The sequence below is a fragment of the Protomyctophum bolini genome (genome assembly GCF_963924005.1).
Source record: "Protomyctophum bolini genome assembly, chromosome: 17".
NCBI lineage: Eukaryota > Metazoa > Chordata > Actinopteri > Myctophiformes > Myctophidae > Protomyctophum > Protomyctophum bolini.
In genome coordinates, this window is record NC_137878.1 from 39,850,579 (window position 1) to 39,868,677 (window position 18,099).

Below are 18,099 nucleotides of genomic sequence, written 5' to 3' on the forward strand. Positions count from 1 at the left end.
CACACTTGGTTGCATTTCTGAAAATAGCAGATGCACATGTGACTAAATTAAAACTATTCAATAGACCATGACTAAAACTAAAAATCCAAATTTACTGCCAAGATCAGCACTACTATCGAGGTCAGTCTCTCTCACTCTCACACTCACACACACACACACACACACACACACACACACACACAAAATAAAAACCTTCATATTCACAACAAGATGCATAATTAAAATCACACAAAATTTAAAATCACTCCACTCGAGACAACGGTGAAATTTTGAAAGATTTTTTTTGTTCAGGTTTTTTGTTTCAAAATAAATCACACAATTGTTTAGAGAGAGACAATCTACAACAGGAGTTACAAAAAATAGTTGCCCAGGCAAGAAGCATACACAGGTTTTCTGTTAACTATACACATATGGTTACAGTGTGTGCTCCGAGTAGTAAATATACACAAGGCTGCTTTTTCCAAAAAAATGTACATGGTGCCGTGGCGTGGCGTGGGGGGGGCGTGGCCTCACACCCAAAAAAGAGGACAGTATGACAGTTATGATACAGCACTTATAGCACTAGAGAAATGCCAAAAGAATACACACAAAAAAAAAGGCTCCTCTGTACAATGTTTTCATTTTTCCACCCCCCCACACCCCCACCCCTTCTGAAAAAGAGCGCCACTTCATCAAAACGTGGAGCGCTGCGCAGGCGGGATTGGGGGGGGGGGGGGGGGGGGAACGGTCCCGACTCCCGACCTGTGGACAAATTTCTCCAAGCGAGCGCAATCCTACCACCCCCCCCCCCCCCCCCTCTGAACACGCACACATCCACGACGTACGCACTTTGCGAGAAGGGTAAAATCATCATTCTTCTTATAAAAATAACTAAAAACAAAAAAAAAAAGAGGAGAAAAGAGTCCAAAAAGGAAGCGTCAATGAGGAGGAGAGACTCAAGACATGGTGATTTTTTGTACCTGGTCGCGTGTCGCGCGCCGCCGCAAAAAAGACGATCTACAAGCTTAGCAAAATAATATTGTAAAAAGGTTGTTGGGATATCGGGGATATTTTCAGTTACGACGCGACACCCCGACTCGACGTGTGACCAAAGTAAGAAATCAAGCTCAAACGTAAACGTTTTCTAAATCGGGGAAAGAGTCGCCAGGAGAGAGAGAGAGAACAACAAAACAAAAAAAAAGAAATCAACCTCTTTTTAATTTAAGCCGCGACCGAGATAAAGATAAAACCGAGCAATGGCGGATCTTTGTACAAGTACTACGCTGTATAGAAAGGGCATTTTCAAAAACCAAAAAAAAAAAACCCAAAAAAAAAAACAAAAAAAATTGATATTACAATTTACAATATACAACAACTCATATGTCACAACCAAGGGGGTGAGAATATACACTGAAATGCACAGGGTTCTTTTTTTTTTTTTTCCTTCTAAAGATGTTTTTTTTTTTTTTGTATTTTTTATCCCGCCTCAGTGAAGTTTATATTTTTTTTCGCCTTTTTTTCGTCTTTTTTCATCTCATACCAAAAAACGGTGGTAAAGCACTTTTACATTACAAGGGTTTACAAATGTACAATTATACAGTCAGAAGTATGTGGTCACTAGAACTAGGATACATTATAGATACAGATTCAACATCAAAAACCAGAAAAAACTACAAAGTTTTATATATATATTTATATATATATATATATATATATATGCAAAGGTCTACACCAAGTATACACTTTTATATTTATAGAAGCAAGACCAGAAAAAACTAATCTCCCATGCTAAATGATCTGTCTGCTGGTTAGCCGATGGCGTGCGCAGTGTGTGTGTTGTGTGTGTGTGTGTGTGTGTGTGTGCGTGCGCTCGCGTGTGTCTGTCTATGATGTGGGAACAAATTAAATAACTTTCTCAATATCATAGTGGTAGATAGATAACTCTGGCGACAGAGAGGCCTTGTTGTGTATACAATATGTATGTGCATACTTGTAGTGTGTGTGTGTGTGTGTATGTGTGTGTGTGTGTGTATGTGCAGCAGTAGCAAAAAAGTGAAATGGTTTTTTTTCTAAGTTTATTCAAAACGACGAAAAATGACAAAAAAGTGTCAGTGAGTGGAAGGAGAAGAGTGTGTTTGTTTGGGGGGGGGGGGGGGGGGTCTCTCACCCCCTCCCCTCACCACCCCACCCCCCTCCCCTCCCCTCCGCCCCTCCCCTCCCCAACCCCAGGAGGGGGGGGGGGGGGAGGGGGAGGGAGGGGAGGGGGAGGCTAAAACTCAACCAAAAGGCTGCCTGTATTTTTCGCGAGGGTTTTTCTTTTTTTAGGTTGCCAGGTTGGGCTCCTCCTCCCTCCTCCCTCCCTCCCTGTGGGAACTGGCGGTGGTTGGCGGTTATGTGGGGTCAAGGGGTCAAGTGTTCAGAGAATCGTCGATGTGTTGACCATACTGTAAGTGTTGGGAAGGGTATATATATATAGGGGAGGTGGGGGCATACTGTATACATTTTGTATATAAATATATATACAGTATTTGGGTAGTAAAGACATGATTTAATTGGGTATTCCGTTTGAGTTTTCTCTTTTTTTTTTACATGATGCCGTTGTTGGGGGGGCCACACAGCGGCCCCCAGGTTTTACATGATGCCGTTGTTGGGGGGGCCACACAGAGGCCCCCAGGTTTTACATGATGCCGTTGGGGGGGCCACACAGAGGCCCCAGGTCAACGCCATTCTTCATGTAGTATTTCTCCAGCTTGGCCAGAATGTGTTTGCCGTACGTGTACTTCCTCAGGGTGGAGATGTGAGGTCGGATCTGGGGGTCAGAGGGGGAGAGAGGGGGGAGGAGGGGGAGGAGGGGGAGAGAGAGGAGGGGGAGAGAGAGGGAGGAGGGGGAGAGAGAGGGAGGAGGGGGAGAGAGAGGGGAGGAGGGGGAGAGAGAGGGAGGAGGGGGAGAGAGAGGGAGGAGGGGGAGAGAGAGGGGAGGAGGGGGAGAGAGAGGGAGGAGGGGGAGAGAGAGAGAGAGAGACAAACCGTTAGGGATGCACCGAAAATTCGTCTACCGAAAATATTCGGCCGAAAATGGCAAAAAAAAATATTTTCGGTCTATTTGGTTTCGGCTCAAATAAGCCGAAATATATCACCGAATATAGTAGTAGCCTAGTGGTCCTAAAGTTGTGAATCGATATAATTCAACTAAACTGCGGGGAAAAACACAGATGTACAAGCCCAAAGTACTGTGCATTGCGATGGGTAGATGACTTGTAGATCTGCTACTTCCAGCGCAGGAAGGGCGCATGCTTATGACGCTCTTTAACTATGCATCAGTCCAGCACCCAGCCTGTCGATGTGCGTATTCTACGTCCGCAACTAGTCCCTTCCTAACATTTAACCTAGTTTTTATTTGTTGTGACGAACTTGTCAGTATATCTAGTCATAGTTTTAGTCCTCATGGCTTAGTTTTCTTTAAGTTTCCATTTAGTTTTCGTCAGTGGGGAAAAAAAGGCAGTTGACGAACATTTAGTCGACGAATTCTCAAACACTGCTCCACACGAGGCCCCAAACGAAAACACCTGTAAAAGATTGTGCTTCGTATTGATCCTGGTGGTGGGGAAGGAGACGGGTCGATAAGATCCCGGTGGGGGGGGGAGGAGACGCGTCGATAAGGATACAGAAACCAAACTAAGTGGAAGGAAGCTGCGTGACCAGAGAGGATAAGTACACACGTCTCAAAGCTTGAGACGAACATCCCAACCTTGAAACTCAAACTGAAATGCTATGAGCGGACGGTTCAGAGACTCTAGGTTCCTTTACGTCTCTATGCTATGAGCGGACGGTTCAGAGACTCTAGGTTCCTTTACAACTCTATGCTATGAGCGGACGGTTCAGAGACTCTAGGTTCCTTTACATCTCTATGCTATGAGCGGACGCTTCAGAGACTCTAGGTTCCTTTACAACTCTATGCTATGAGCGGACGGTTCAGAGACTCTAGGTTCCTTTACAACTCTATGCTATGAGCGGACGGTTCAGAGACTCTAGGTTCCTTTACGTCTCTATGCTATGAGCGGACGGTTCAGAGACTCTAGGTTCCTTTACAACTCTATGCTATGAGCGGACGGTTCAGAGACTCTAGGTTCCTTTACAACTCTATGCTATGAGCGGACGGTTCAGAGACTCTAGGTTCCTTTACAACTCTATGCTATGAGCGGACGCTTCAGAGACTCTAGGTTCCTTTACAACTCTATGCTATGAGCGGACGGTTCAGAGACTCTAGGTTCCTTTACATCTCTATGCTATGAGCGGACGCTTCAGAGACTCTAGGTTCCTTTACATCTCTATGCTATGAGCGGACGCTTCAGAGACTCTAGGTTCCTTTACATCTCTGATGCTATGAGCGGACGGTTCAGAGACTCTAGGTTCCTTTACATCTCTGATGCTATGAGCGGACGGTTCAGAGACTCTAGGTTCCTTTACATCTCTGATGCTATGAGCGGACGGTTCAGAGACTCTAGGTTCCTTTACATCTCTGATGCTATGAGCGGACGGTTCAGAGACTCTAGGTTCCTTTACATCTCTGATGCTATGAGCGGACGGTTCAGAGACTCTAGGTTCCTTTACATCTCTGATGCTATGAGCGGACGGTTCAGAGACTCTAGGTTCCTTTACAACTCTATGCTATGAGCGGACGCTTCAGAGACTCTAGGTTCCTTTACAACTCTATGCTATGAGCGGACGCTTCAGAGACTCTAGGTTCCTTTACGTCTCTATGCTATGAGCGGACGCTTCAGAGACTCTAGGTTCCTTTACGTCTCTATGCTATGAGCGGACGGTTCAGAGACTCTAGGTTCCTTTACGTCTCTATGCTATGAGCGGACGCTTCAGAGACGCTAGGTTCCTTTACATCTATGAGCGGACGGTTCAGAGACTCTAGGTTCCTTTACATCTATGAGCGGACGGTTCAGAGACTCTAGGTTCCTTTACATCTATGAGCGGACGGTTCAGAGACTCTAGGTTCCTTTACATCTATGAGCGGACGGTTCAGAGACTCTAGGTTCCTTTACATCTATGAGCGGACGGTTCAGAGACTCTGGGTTCCATTACATCTCACTTAAACACAGCGGGGAAAACACAAGTTATTCTGTTCTAGTTCCTCAAACGAATTCAACACACACACACACACACACACACACACACACGTGTCCTTGAGCAAGACACTGAATCCCTAATGGACCTTTAGCTAAACCTCGCCCTCTCACAATTTAAAGAACCACTTCAGCACTTTTCAACCAACTCGGTCTACTCAGTCTGTGTCTCATAGGAGGGCTGTGTGGGCAGTTTAGAAACCGTCTTCCAGTGACATCATCATTAGGCAGATTTTGTTTTTTAAACAAGATTATTTTTACAAAACTGTTTAGATTTTCATTATCGTGAGAACGATGGCTTCTATTTTCGCATTGCAACTTTTCAGGACTAGAAAGCCTGCAGTTTCTATTAGCTTGTATTCCCCATCATCGATGATGTCACTGGAGGACGGTTTCTGAACTGCCCAACAGCCCCTCCCTATGAGACACAGACAGAGTAGAGAAAAATGGCACCATCTTTTCATGATTATTAGTGAGGACCGGTTATATGAAGATAGGTTGAAAAGTGGTGAAGTGGTTCTTTCTTTTTTTAAAACATTGTTTTATCACATAGAAAAAACTATTGGTGGAGGTTTGTCTAACCCAGAGTAAAGACAAGAGTTACGCAAACTCTGTTCCCCCCATGTCCACCATCCCCCAGGCCCACCCATTCCCCGGCCCCCCCGTGATGCCCACCTTGTGCATGACGATCTTCCGCTGGGTGGGCTCTGCCACGTCGATCATCTTCTGCACCACGTAGTTGGCGTACTGGTCCTTCATCATGGTGTACAAGGCACTGTGGGGTCCCTCCGTCAGGCTGCACACCTCGTCTATGAGCAGGGCCCGCTCCGCCCGCGAGGCGTGGCTCACACACTTCTCCACCACGTTGCTGTTGGCGGAGGAGAGGTTTACATGAATATAAGGTTTTTTTAAGCGGTCTAAGCTTAGAGCAACTAGATTAGGTCGGGGGACACAACACAACAAAAGTAAAGTGTAGTGGAGTAGAAGTAATGGACATTGGAAACACTCAAGTAACACCGCTGAAGTGCCCTTGAGCAAGGCACTGAACCCCCAACTGCTCCAGTGGAGCTGCTTAGTGGCCAGCAGTATTTAAGACTGTGGTTGTACTGGTCAGCTCCCAGGTTTTAACGTGTGTGTCTGTGTGTTTCTATGTGCAGGGCGTTGCTGAAAATGAGCACCTGTGCTCAGCTACTTCCCTGGGTAAATATTTTTTTTTATAAAGAAACAGTACAAATAGCTCAACATTGTACTTCCACCACTGTTACTAAGTTACGCTGGAGTGAAGCGACATACAAAACAAAGATCCTAGTCCACACTGTCATGCAGGTGGAAGGAGATAAGATGAGATAAGATAAGATGAGATGTTTTCCTCTCTTCTCACCTGGCGAACTTGTGCTGGCTGAGGCCCAGAACGTTGCCTCGGATCTCCGCCACGATCTTGCTCTTATCCTCGGCCCGGCCGTGCTCCAAGACGTGCTGGATCACGTAGTTACCGTACTGGTCCTGTACGCAACATACACAGACACACACACACACACACACACACACACACACAGAGACAACCCCAGTTAGCAACGCGGCGAGTCAAGTTTGAAGGAAGGAAAGTTCCAAGAATGTGATGATTTTAGGAGAAGTGGGTTCTTGTTCGACTGCATTCGCCTTAGGGGCGGCAGTGGCTCAGCGGTAGAGTGGCCGGTGGAGAACCGCAAGGTTCCCAGTTAGTTAGAGTTAGTGGCCAAGTGCCCTTGAGCAAGAACTCTGAACGTCCTAATTGCTCCTGATGTGCAGGTTGGTGCCTTGCATGGTTTCCTCTGTCATCGGTGTGTGAATGTGTGTGTGAATGAATGGGTGAATGTAAAACACAATCTATGTCAAGTGTTGGATTAAAGCGCTATATAAATGCACCATTTACCTTCATCTTATGATTAGATTTTGTGTTTGTTTACAGTCCAGTCCAGGCGAAGAAGAAGTGTGTGTGTGTGTGTGTGTGTGTGTGTGTGTGTGTGTGTGTGTGTGTGTGTGTGTGTGTGTGTGTGTGTGTGTGTGTGTACGTGTGTGACAAAGAGAGAGAGAGAGAGAGATCTTACCTGCACCAGCTGCTCTGTGTGCTGGTGGAGCTCCTCTAGGATAGGCAGGGTCTGTTCTGGAAGGCAGTGTTCTAGGATGCGTTGGATGACCCTGCAGCCGTACGGGTGTGTGGAGAGAGCAAACACCTGCAACGAGACAGTTAAACACATCAGAGAGAGAGCAAACACCTGCAACGAGACAGTTAAACACATAAGAGAGAGCAAACACCTGCAACGAGACAGTTAAACACAATCAGTGCCGGAAGTGCTTCAAAATAGAAGCTCAGGGTGGCCGGGGTTGTCTCAGCGCTTTTACTCTGAAAGCCATGACCCGGAAACAATCTACTAAAAAAAAGTTGACTTTACATTGCTAGCTTACATTGCGATCATTTACATTTATACGATATATGATCCAAAAAGCGTTCATATTTTGCGGGAGAGACGGATGAGGAGCAGAAATGAAGCGCTATAGTATATCGATCCATTCATCACCACGGAGAGCGCCCTGGATTAGGAGAGACGAGTCATTCTTTCCGACGCGCTAACATGTAAGTCAACGGTAAGATAATATGAGCCCAGAGCGTAGCATACGGCAGCCTTTATGTACAGCTCGGTTCGAATCCCTAAGACGCTTCTAGACGTCCTATGTACAGATTGTGTTAAAGGTAATATTACTAGGAAGCATGAGGTCGGTTCGTTGCTCTACCCAGGTCGAGGCATATCATCATTATAGCCACATTAAAAATAAAACCATCTCCAAGCTCACAGTGGAAGGAGATCCAGAAGCATTAAGTCATTATCTTGCCGTGCGTGCTGCGTCGACAACAAACACGGCAGGTCTCCTCATCCCTGAAGGCACAGAGCAGAGCAGGTGTGCTTTGAGCTCCGCAAACAAACACCACTCTGAGCCGTTTGTTTGAGGAAGCTGTGGCTGCCGTGTGTACTGTGTGTACTGTATGGATGGATGGGTAATTATTATGAACACAAGTCAAATAAATAACCTGCAGCAATAAATTGATTAGAATGCAGCCCCACCTTTCTGTCTACAGTCTTAACGTTCTCTTTTGAAATGTTATTGAAATCCTATTTCAGTAAAAAAAAGAAAAATGTAGAAAAAGAAAAGCTTCCTGCTGTGTGTGTGTGTGTGTGTGTGTGTGTGTGTGTGTGCGCCTGTAGAGGCTCTGTGACTGGCGCACACACACACACACACACACACACACACACACACACACACACACACACACACACACACACACACACACGGTGGACCTCCCACCAGGCTTTGAAACAAATACCCCCTCATTGTTATAAAAGACACACACACACACACACACACACACACACACACACACACACACACACACACACACAAATGCTAATGTGACATTTCAGCAGTGGTGAGAAGGTGGCTGCTGCCACTGTGCTGAGACTGCTGTATCCATGGCAACCCAGTCCCATCCCTGGGAGGAGGGGAGGGGAGGGGGGGGGAGGACTAGGTATCCATGGCAACCCAGTCCCATCCCTGGGGGGGGAGACTAGGTATCCATGGCAACCCAGTCCCATCCCTGGGAGGGGAGGGGGGACTAGGCATTGTGTAATAGGTAATATTACTATAGGTAATAGCCTCGGAAACCCAGACGATTTTATTTCCAGCGCAAACGTCGATCACTCTCTGCTGATTTCTGATCGTCTGCACCTTTGTTAAATTGACGCACACCCGTACACACACACACACACACACACACACACACACACACACACACACACACCTCTCTCTCTGTCGCTCTAATTAATTAGTCTCATGTCGCGCAGCTGCGTCTAGATTCCCCTCCTTCTCTCTCAACAGAGCCACGCCGTAGTGAGTGTGTGTCTTAACAAGCTCCTCATTCCAACCCCCCCTTGGAAGGAGACAGAGATGGAGTGTGATGGAGACATGTTCCACTGGAGAAGGGGAACGGGGGGGTAGTACCTGTCCCTTGAAGGAGGAGAATGGGGGAGTGGAGGGGAGGGGGGGGGGTACAGTAGGTACAGTACCTGTCCCTTGAAGGCGTCTATGATGAAGTGCAGCGCGTGAGGCTGGACACACTCGATGCACTTCTGCACCACGTGGTTCCCATTCTGGTCCTTCACACACTTCAGCACATGACCGTCTAGCTCACGCACCATCTCACTCTGAGGGAGAGAGACAGAGACAGAGAGAGAGAGAGGGAGGGGGAGAGAGAGAGAGAGAGAGAGAGAGAGGGAGGGAGAGACAGAGACAGAGAGACACAGAGAGAGAGAGAGAGAGAGAGAGGGGGAGAGAGAGACAGAGACAGAGAGAGTTGAAACGCTTTGTTAGCGCAGGGGAGTCAAACACAGCCTGGAAGCATTTTTCATGGCAGCTCATAACATAAACTCTAGACAAACAACTTCTGGGTCTCATTTCTTCGAGTCGACACAGACCCGGGTAAGAGATATTATTATGTTACCACCAGGTCGTCTCAGGATAAGAGATATTATGTACACTTCAAGGTTCTCTCAGGATAAGACGGCATGGATTTCCTTTCACACACACACACTTTTACCCTCGCCCGTGGTGTGAACTAAATTATTTCCCACTTCCAGGAAGATATGGATTTGATTATGGTTCACGTGCAGAGAGAGAGACGTCCTACGCCCTGTGATCCGGGAGGCACATTAACCCATTCTGACCTGAGATCAGATTCATACGAGGTTTCCACTGGACACACACTGGTCTGATTGACCCATTCTGACCTGAGATCAGATTCATACAAGGTTTCCACTGGACACACACTGGTCTGATTGACCCATTCTGACCTGAGATCAGATTCTAAAAATGTCAGTCGTTCTTCGATTTTTCCAAAAATAGCAGACCTACAAGCTCGTAGCGCGCCACTCGGTGGCGCGCTATGAGCTTGTAGATCTGCTATTTTTCAATAGCTAAAGCATAACATGATGCTAAGGGTAGGAATGGGTTAAACACTGATGGTGGTAGGAATGTGCTACGGGACAGAGTGAGGGACAACACGCCGCTTTAAAACGGCAGCGTTTCCGATCTAAAGACGAGGAATAGCCAATTAGGAGGTTTTCGCGCGAGCGACGCTCAGCCTCGTGGGTATAGTGGTGGGATCTGCTGAGCTACGTAAACGGTTCATTTATATAGCGTTTAGACCGAGACTTAAGAAAACATGCTTTCCTTTTATTTTTATCATGCTCATAAAGTGATCTGTGCTCAAAGTGAAATTAAAAAATGTCAGTCCTAAGACCTTCGTCAGTGCTATATCACCCATTCACACACACACACACACACACACACACACACACATTCACACACCGATGGTGGCGGAAACCATGCAAGGCACCAACCTGCACATCGGGAGCAATTAGGGGTTCAGAGTCTTGCTCAAGGACACTTTGACACTAACTCTGGGGGAGGGGAGCCCACAGGGATCGAACATCCGGCCGCCCCTACCGGCCACTCTACCACTGAACCACTGCCAGTGTTGTTTTTGGCAGCAAATTTTAGTTTAGTCATAATCTTTGGAATAAACACTTTTTTAGTTTTAGTCCTAATTTAGTCAATGTTTTAGTGTTTTAGTCCTAGTATTAGTCATCATAGCTTAGTTTTCGTCAGTGAATTCATAGTGTTAGTCGACAAAATCACAACAATGCTGCCCCCTGCAGTTACATCGAGGTAGTTTGTTTTTAGCTTGCCTTCCATCATTCTGATAGCAGACTGATAGTAATTTCAGAGGAATTGATTATGCAGTCTGAATTTAAACGATGGAGGGTGCAGATTTGGACTGATCAAAGAGGAGGGCTGTAAAGCTTGTATTACTACTTGTGAGGGTCATTCGGGACATGTAAACTTATTCATTTCTCAACCTTAACATCCAATATCTCACCTCCATAACCATCAATTCTCGCCCCAGAAAGGGCAACCCTAATATTTGGGGCATGTAATTACCAGGCGTTTTTTTAAACGGAAATAGCCAATCTTACAACACGTCGTGACTGACAGTGTAACCGAGTTGCTGTTGCCCTAGTCTAGGAAAATTGGCCTCAGATCCTGTGCAGCAGGGGCTACTTATTTCGATGGAAATAAGCGAATTAGCACAACACCCCATAGCCCCATTCAATTCCCATTCAATTCAATGCAATTCATTGAGCATTGGAAGGGGAAATAGCCAATAAGGAGTTTTTGCACAAAAAAACACCTGGACCTCTTTGGTGGGGACGTAACAATTACAAAGAAAGGTAGGAAAGCCTTCTAGCATGGAATTCTCCTTTAAGTGAAGGTGGGCGCCTATACCTAAATTGTAAAATTGTATATTTGCTTGTTAGCTCTTACAAGTCAGGCCAGGAGCAGGGAAAGAAAGGTAAGAAAGGTAAGAAAGATAAAAAAGCATTCTAGCATGGAATTCTCCTTTAAAGTAGCGCTTAAAATAGGCCTCAAGGACATGTGAATACGAAAGATGGCAACGTTTTTTTCTCCACATGCCCGTGTGGGAGAAACGCAATGAAATCCCTAAATTCTATTGCAATATTTAGGAAAGACCTGAAATCATGGCTCCATCTACACACTCACTGGTCATAGTTAGATTCCGACCCTGGATAGCCCACCTCCCATGCTCAGGACTATTCTCTAAGGGTACCTCTTGTCCTATGTATATAGCTCCCAGCCTTATATATAAGGATTATTTATTATATGTTCCATGGTTGTTTTGTCTGTACAGTATGTATGTGTATAGTTTCATGTTACAAAGTGGACCACAATGGAAACAAGCAAAGGCTTTTTTGTGTCTAAGCCCATTTGGCGTTTTTTTTTAAATGATGTCACTTTCTGTAATTTTCTTAAACTGCCAATAAAGTATTCTATCTATCTATAATGGGAGTTGTACTCACTATGACCTGCTGGTCTGAGGGGATGAACTCCAGGGCTTTCTGGATGACCCGACAGCCGTACATCTGCAGCGCCAGGGACAACACGTGGCCTCGGATGCGTTCGGCCAACGCCAGCTTCTGGTCCAGGCTGCCAAACTGGTGGGGGGGAGAGATGGGGGGAAAAGTTAAAAAATTATGTTAAAAATCCTCTTATGGCCACCCTAATTAACCCCTTTTGGTGTTAGAATTATGTTATGCTTTAGCTATTGAAAAATAGCAGATCTACAAGCTCATAGCGCGCCACCGAGTGGCGCGCTACGAGCTTGTAGGTCTGCTATTATTGGAAAAAAAACGACTGACATAGAAACATAGCTTTTTCAGAAAACTCTCAGGATGTAGAAGACAATTTTACAAATCTGATCTCTCAGGTCAGAATGGGTTAACAGTGGATTGTGCCTTCTACCTGCACTATTCACATGTTTAATTCATCATTTTAATGCCAATAGAAAAATCCGTGACAAACACATTATATTTAATTTTGACACGGTAATCTTATATAGAGGGTTATGCGCGTGACATCATCATCAAACCAGGAAGTTATGCAGGAACGCCTACTGAGTGGCAAAAACTACTACACAGAACTATGTTTTTTGTGTCCATAATATCACTACGCCCAAACAATAGTTCCAATGTGATAGAGGGGTCAAAGTTGAACGAAAGTCGTGCTAATATTTTAGAAATAGGTCAACAATACAAATTACGTTAGTTTTGTGGATTAATTTACTTTTACTGCGTGGCCCCCTGTGCCCCCCCACAAAATGACCGGAACTACTAAATAATAAGCTAAAACCAGAGCAGAACTCCCACCCGCACATGAATAAATGTACACTTAAGTTGCTTTCCACTACTGCCAAACACCAACATAAGCCCTGCGCTAAATCCCCTCTTAATCTGCAGCTGCAGCTAAAAAGGCGTTCTACATATTGAGAGGAATTTAATAAGATTCCCACAACCTAGTTATAATAACCCCCTGCACACACACACACACACGCACACACACCTCAAAGAACTTCTGGATGACGTAGTTTCCGAAGACGTCGACCATGAGCTGGTACGCTGCCTGCAGGATCTCGCTGAAGACGAGCTGGCGTTCGGCCGAGCTGGCCCGCTCCAACTTCAGCTGGATGAACCTGGAGGAGACAGAGACACAGAACAGACACAGTGGTGTTTTAGTCACAGTCTAACTTCAGCTGGATGAACCTGGAGGAGACAGAGACACAGAACAGACACAGTGGTGTTTTAGTCACAGTCTAACTTCAGCTGGATGAACCTGGAGGAGAGACAGAGACACAGAACAGACACAGTGGTGTTTTAGTCACAGTCTAACTTCAGCTGGATGAACCTGGAGGAGACAGAGACACAGAACAGACACAGTGGTGTTTTAGTCACAGTCTAACTTCAGCTGGATGAACCTGGAGGAGAGACAGAGACACAGAACAGACACAGTGGTGTTTTAGTCACAGTCTAACTTCAGCTGGATGAACCTGGAGGAGACAGAGACACAGAACAGACACAGTGGTGTTTTAGTCACAGTCTAACTTCAGCTGGATGAACCTGGAGGAGAGACAGAGACACAGAACAGACACAGTGGTGTTTTAGTCACAGTCTAACTTCAGCTGGATGAACCTGGAGGAGACAGAGACACAGAACAGACACAGTGGTGTTTTAGTCACAGTCTAACTTCAGCTGGATGAACCTGGAGGAGACAGAGACACAGAACAGACACAGTGGTGTTTTAGTCACAGTCTAACTTCAGCTGGATGAACCTGGAGGAGAGACAGAGACACAGAACAGACACAGTGGTGTTTTAGTCACAGTCTAACTTCAGCTGGATGAACCTGGAGGAGACAGAGACACAGAACAGACACAGTGGTGTTTTAGTCACAGTCTAACTTCAGCTGGATGAACCTGGAGGAGACAGAGACACACAACAGACACCGTGGTGTTTTAGTCACATTTTTAGTCACCTGAAATGTTACTATACTGGATCTCTTGTCCACTAGTTCCCTTCCTAACATTTTAGTCTAGTTTTTATTTGTTGACGAAATTGTCAAGACAAGACGCATGAGGAAGATGTCATCAGAGAGAGAGAGAGAGAGAGAGAGAGAGAGAGAGAGAGAGAGAGAGAGAGAGAGAGAGAGACAGAGAGAGAGAGAGACTCCCATTGACGACTAGGTGGCTATTAAAAAACGGGCTGTTGTATGTCAGGTTTCACCTCAAAAGCAAGATAAGTGTGCATGGTCATCATATGTACCGTAGGTCAACTAAAGTGTTACGGCCGGGTGGAGGAGGTCGAGGAGGGACGCAGAGGGAAACAGCTTGATGCTGCAAGCCAGAGTAAAGGCAGATGGAAAGGTGAGGGCGAGCGGAGTTTAAGAGGGCAGAGCCCAGGGGAGAGAGAGAGAGAGGAGGAGGAGGGGAACGGATAGGAGGGAGAATGTTTGGAATGTGGCAGACAGAACGTCATGGTGCATTACTGGGGCATTCCAGAGGAGGAGGAGGAAGATGAAGTCCAAAAGAAACACAGAGAGTTATTACAGGGTCTGGAACAACCTCCTAGTCCCTCTCCTGGAGTGTTTCAACAGCCCAGGGCTGCTGCCTGGTGGCCAAGCATTCTCATGGATATGAAAGCTAAATAAAATATCACCAAAGCCCTTTAATGCAGCCATTTCCTACAGTGGATTTACACAATTATTATGTAAAGTAAAATTATGTTTTTTCCTTTTGTAATATTGTTCCTGCTGCTCCATGTACTGCCAAACTCCAGGTGAAGGAATCACAGATCAGGGCTTTTACATGAAATATGCGAGACTATTAAGATTGTATGGAAGATATGCTTCCGATTCTGTTCAAGTAACTACTTCCAATGCGCTGATCGACGTAAAACAATAACTGTAAGCAGCCTATCCACGAGCTCTCAATGCGTCACAGACGTACTGTACTTCTACTGTAAGTGCTTCATGCTAAAATAAAGCTAAATAATAATAATAAAGCTTTATAATTAAACCATAGGTGGGAGGAGCCTAGACATAGGCTCCCACTGTTCTCTAGACATATCCTAATGCTGCGTTCACCCGGGCAGATGCAAAAGATACACAGCGTATTTGTAGCTTTGTAGCTGAAGTTGACTCCAGCTATTTTGGTAGCTTTGTAGCTGTTGTAGCTTTTGCAGCAGCTAGTACAAGAAGCGTCAGATGAATCTTTGCATGCTCATGTCGCTGGCTTCCATTGAAAATGAATGGCAGACTGTATCTTTGCATTGGGCCGTGTGAACGCAGCATCACGGATGAATGAAACATCTTGTATGGCCTAAGTGCAAATACGCAGTTTCCACAAAAAAAGAAAAAAGTAAAGAATGACAATGCACCGATGAGTGCACTGAATAAACGAACAACAAGAGGGCACATCAGTGCGAACTTCCGAACGCACCCATCGTAACAGTTACCATTACTCATAAGAGTGGGTGCTCCCTAGCTGTGCTCAAGCAAGGTCACAGAGGGACAGAAAGATTTCTATATAGTGTCTGAAAAAGTAGAGACACGTCAGAGTTCTCCAGGACAGACGACCCCTCTATGGCCTGCACTTCAAGTGGCGCCCCGATCAGCGGACTGATATGATCGAATCTGATTCGTGACGTAACAGGTCGCATTTGCTTCCATCTATGTATTTGCTGTTCACATGCATATCACATGACCATTCAATTTGGGATAAGTATGGGCAATCATTAAAATAAGCCAGATCTTGTGAGTCCATGATTTAAGTGTACAGCCTGTTTATTGGACTATTAGATAACCCTCTCACAGTAAATGACGCATCAGTACCTGCTCCCGTGCTGGTCCTGGCTGAACTCCATGATGTGCCCGGCGATGTCCCGGAGCTGCAGGTTGGGGTAGCGGTTGTTCCTGAAGTCCTCCAGCAGGCGGGAGCGTCCCGACGGCATCACGTCGGACATGCCGTAGCGGAGCCGCGACGAGGGGAACAGCTGACTGGACGGCGAGAAGAGGGAGGAGCCTCCCGAGCCGCCGCCGGCCGCCGCGCTGCGGTACTTGGCCTCGGCGCCCGGCGCCGCCGAGATGAAGCGCCCGCTGCCATTGGTCAGGCCTCCTATGGGGGGGGAGGGGGTAGAGATGAGACGATAGTCGTTATTATCGTTTATCGCGATACACTAATAAATCAGCATTTGACACTTTAACCCATTCTAAATTATGACAATTTCTTGAAAAACCTCATGTTTATATATCAGTGGTTCTCAATATTTCATGCCAAGGACCCCAAAAATTATCTGTAATATGCCGCCGACCCCCCATCTGAAAATATGTTGTTCCAGGAACCTCTCAGAGGCAAAGATTTGAGTTAAAAACGTTTGTTCATCATCATTCAAAGTCTTGAGCTACATTTTCAAGATTTTACAAAGATAGAAGACCTACAAGTTCATAGAGCGGCACTCTGTGCTGCGCTATGAGCTTGTAGATCTGTTATTTTTCAATACCAAAATCACTATCTTTTTCTAATTGATGATGAAACTAAAACTAGCGTCACATTTATCACGACTAATGTCATGAATAAATAAAAAACAGCCTGATGAACAACAATTATCTGATTGATATCTTCAATAAAAGAATTACAATAAAAATGTTGTAAAATAGTTTACCACAACTTCAATATTTATTCATTTTTCAAAGGTGTGCACACAATCGTTTTTTTTTTTTAGATGTGAAAATGTGACGCAAATATTTGAATATATATTCTACTCTATTCTATGGGGAGTCCTTGACGTGAAATAGTTTGAGCACCACTGACATAGAAAACATGAGGTTTTCATAAAACTTCATAGAATGTCATTTTGTAGAATGGAGCTCAGGTCTAAATGGGTTAAAACCATGTTGCATAATGTTAGTTTACAGTAGGCCCTTTCCTATCAATCTGCGTAGTAGGCCTTTAAAACCATTTAGGGCTTGTAGATCTGCTATTTTTCAATAGCTAAAGTATAACAGAATGCTTGAAAAACACCAAAAGAATGTGTTAAAAAACCATGTTGCATAATGTTAGTTTTAGCGAGAGATGTGTCGAGGTGAGACTACCCTTGAAGGCCATCTGGCCTCTGGCCACGGGGGCGATTAAAATACCCAATTAGTGGTCGTAACCCGTCCTGCCAGGGATTAATGAACCTAAACCAGGGGGAGCCAAAAGCCGTCCGTCTGCCCCTGGAACTGGGAACTGGCAGAGAGAGAGAGAGAGAGAGAGAGAGGCGCAACCGCTTTCCTGGAAATTCAGCGTTCCCAAAATACAGTTGAAAAGACATGGCGGGCCGGGCGCTCAGGGTGGTTCTCAAACATTTTCACGTCAAGGTCAAGGACGCCCCAAATTGATTTAGTACCGTGGAGTGGACCCACATCTGAAAAGGCTTCGTGCCCAGGGGACCAGGGACCCCCCCCCCCAAGAAGAGAAGATTTATGTTTAAAAAACATTTTCGATACGTTTTCCAGAAATGTCCAAAAGCGAGCTTGTAGATCTGCTGTTTTTTGAATGGCCAACGTACTGTGTGAATGGATACAAAGTGTCTGAAAGCTTTTGAGTTAAAAAACGCTCGCTCTGAAAGAATATATTATTCAAAACAATTGCGCTACGACAATAGCAGAGAGATATACAAGCTTGCAGCACGGCACTCAGTGCCGCGCTATGAGCTTGTATATCTGCTATTTTTGAATGGCCAACGTACTGTGTGAATGGATACAAGTGGTTCAAACTATTGTCATGCTATGTTAACCATTTTTTCTGGGGACCCCCTGGAACCCGTCAAAGTCCCCTCTGGGGGTCCCCGGACCCCTACTTAACTTTATTACTGCCGCTATAGGTGACAGCATATAAAGCACACCTAAGGAATGCCACCCACAGGGCTCGAAATTGCGACCATTTTGGTCGCAAATGCGCCTGAATTTTTTTATCTTTGCAACCTAAAAATATAATTGGTAGCA

The 18,099-nt window shown here is 45.5% G+C and overlaps 1 protein-coding gene across 5 annotated transcripts in view; it reads right to left on the minus strand.

Moving 5' to 3' along the window:
• Positions 1-269: 269 nt before the first annotated feature.
• Positions 270-18,099, minus strand: part of pum1 (pumilio RNA-binding family member 1) — a 69,853-nt gene continuing 52,023 nt past the window's right edge. For all 5 annotated transcript variants that reach the window (XM_080787037.1, XM_080787034.1, XM_080787036.1 and 2 more), the window contains exons 16-23: positions 15,946-16,228; positions 13,125-13,254; positions 12,086-12,220; positions 9,215-9,352; positions 7,202-7,327; positions 6,496-6,617; positions 5,790-5,982; positions 270-2,788 (exon numbers count right to left, since the gene is read on the minus strand). In XM_080787037.1, the coding sequence (XP_080643163.1) occupies positions 2,657-2,788; positions 5,790-5,982; positions 6,496-6,617; positions 7,202-7,327; positions 9,215-9,352; positions 12,086-12,220; positions 13,125-13,254; positions 15,946-16,228 (1,259 nt within the window). In that variant the 3' untranslated portion in view covers positions 270-2,656. The remainder of the gene's footprint in view (positions 2,789-5,789; positions 5,983-6,495; positions 6,618-7,201; positions 7,328-9,214; positions 9,353-12,085; positions 12,221-13,124; positions 13,255-15,945; positions 16,229-18,099) is intronic.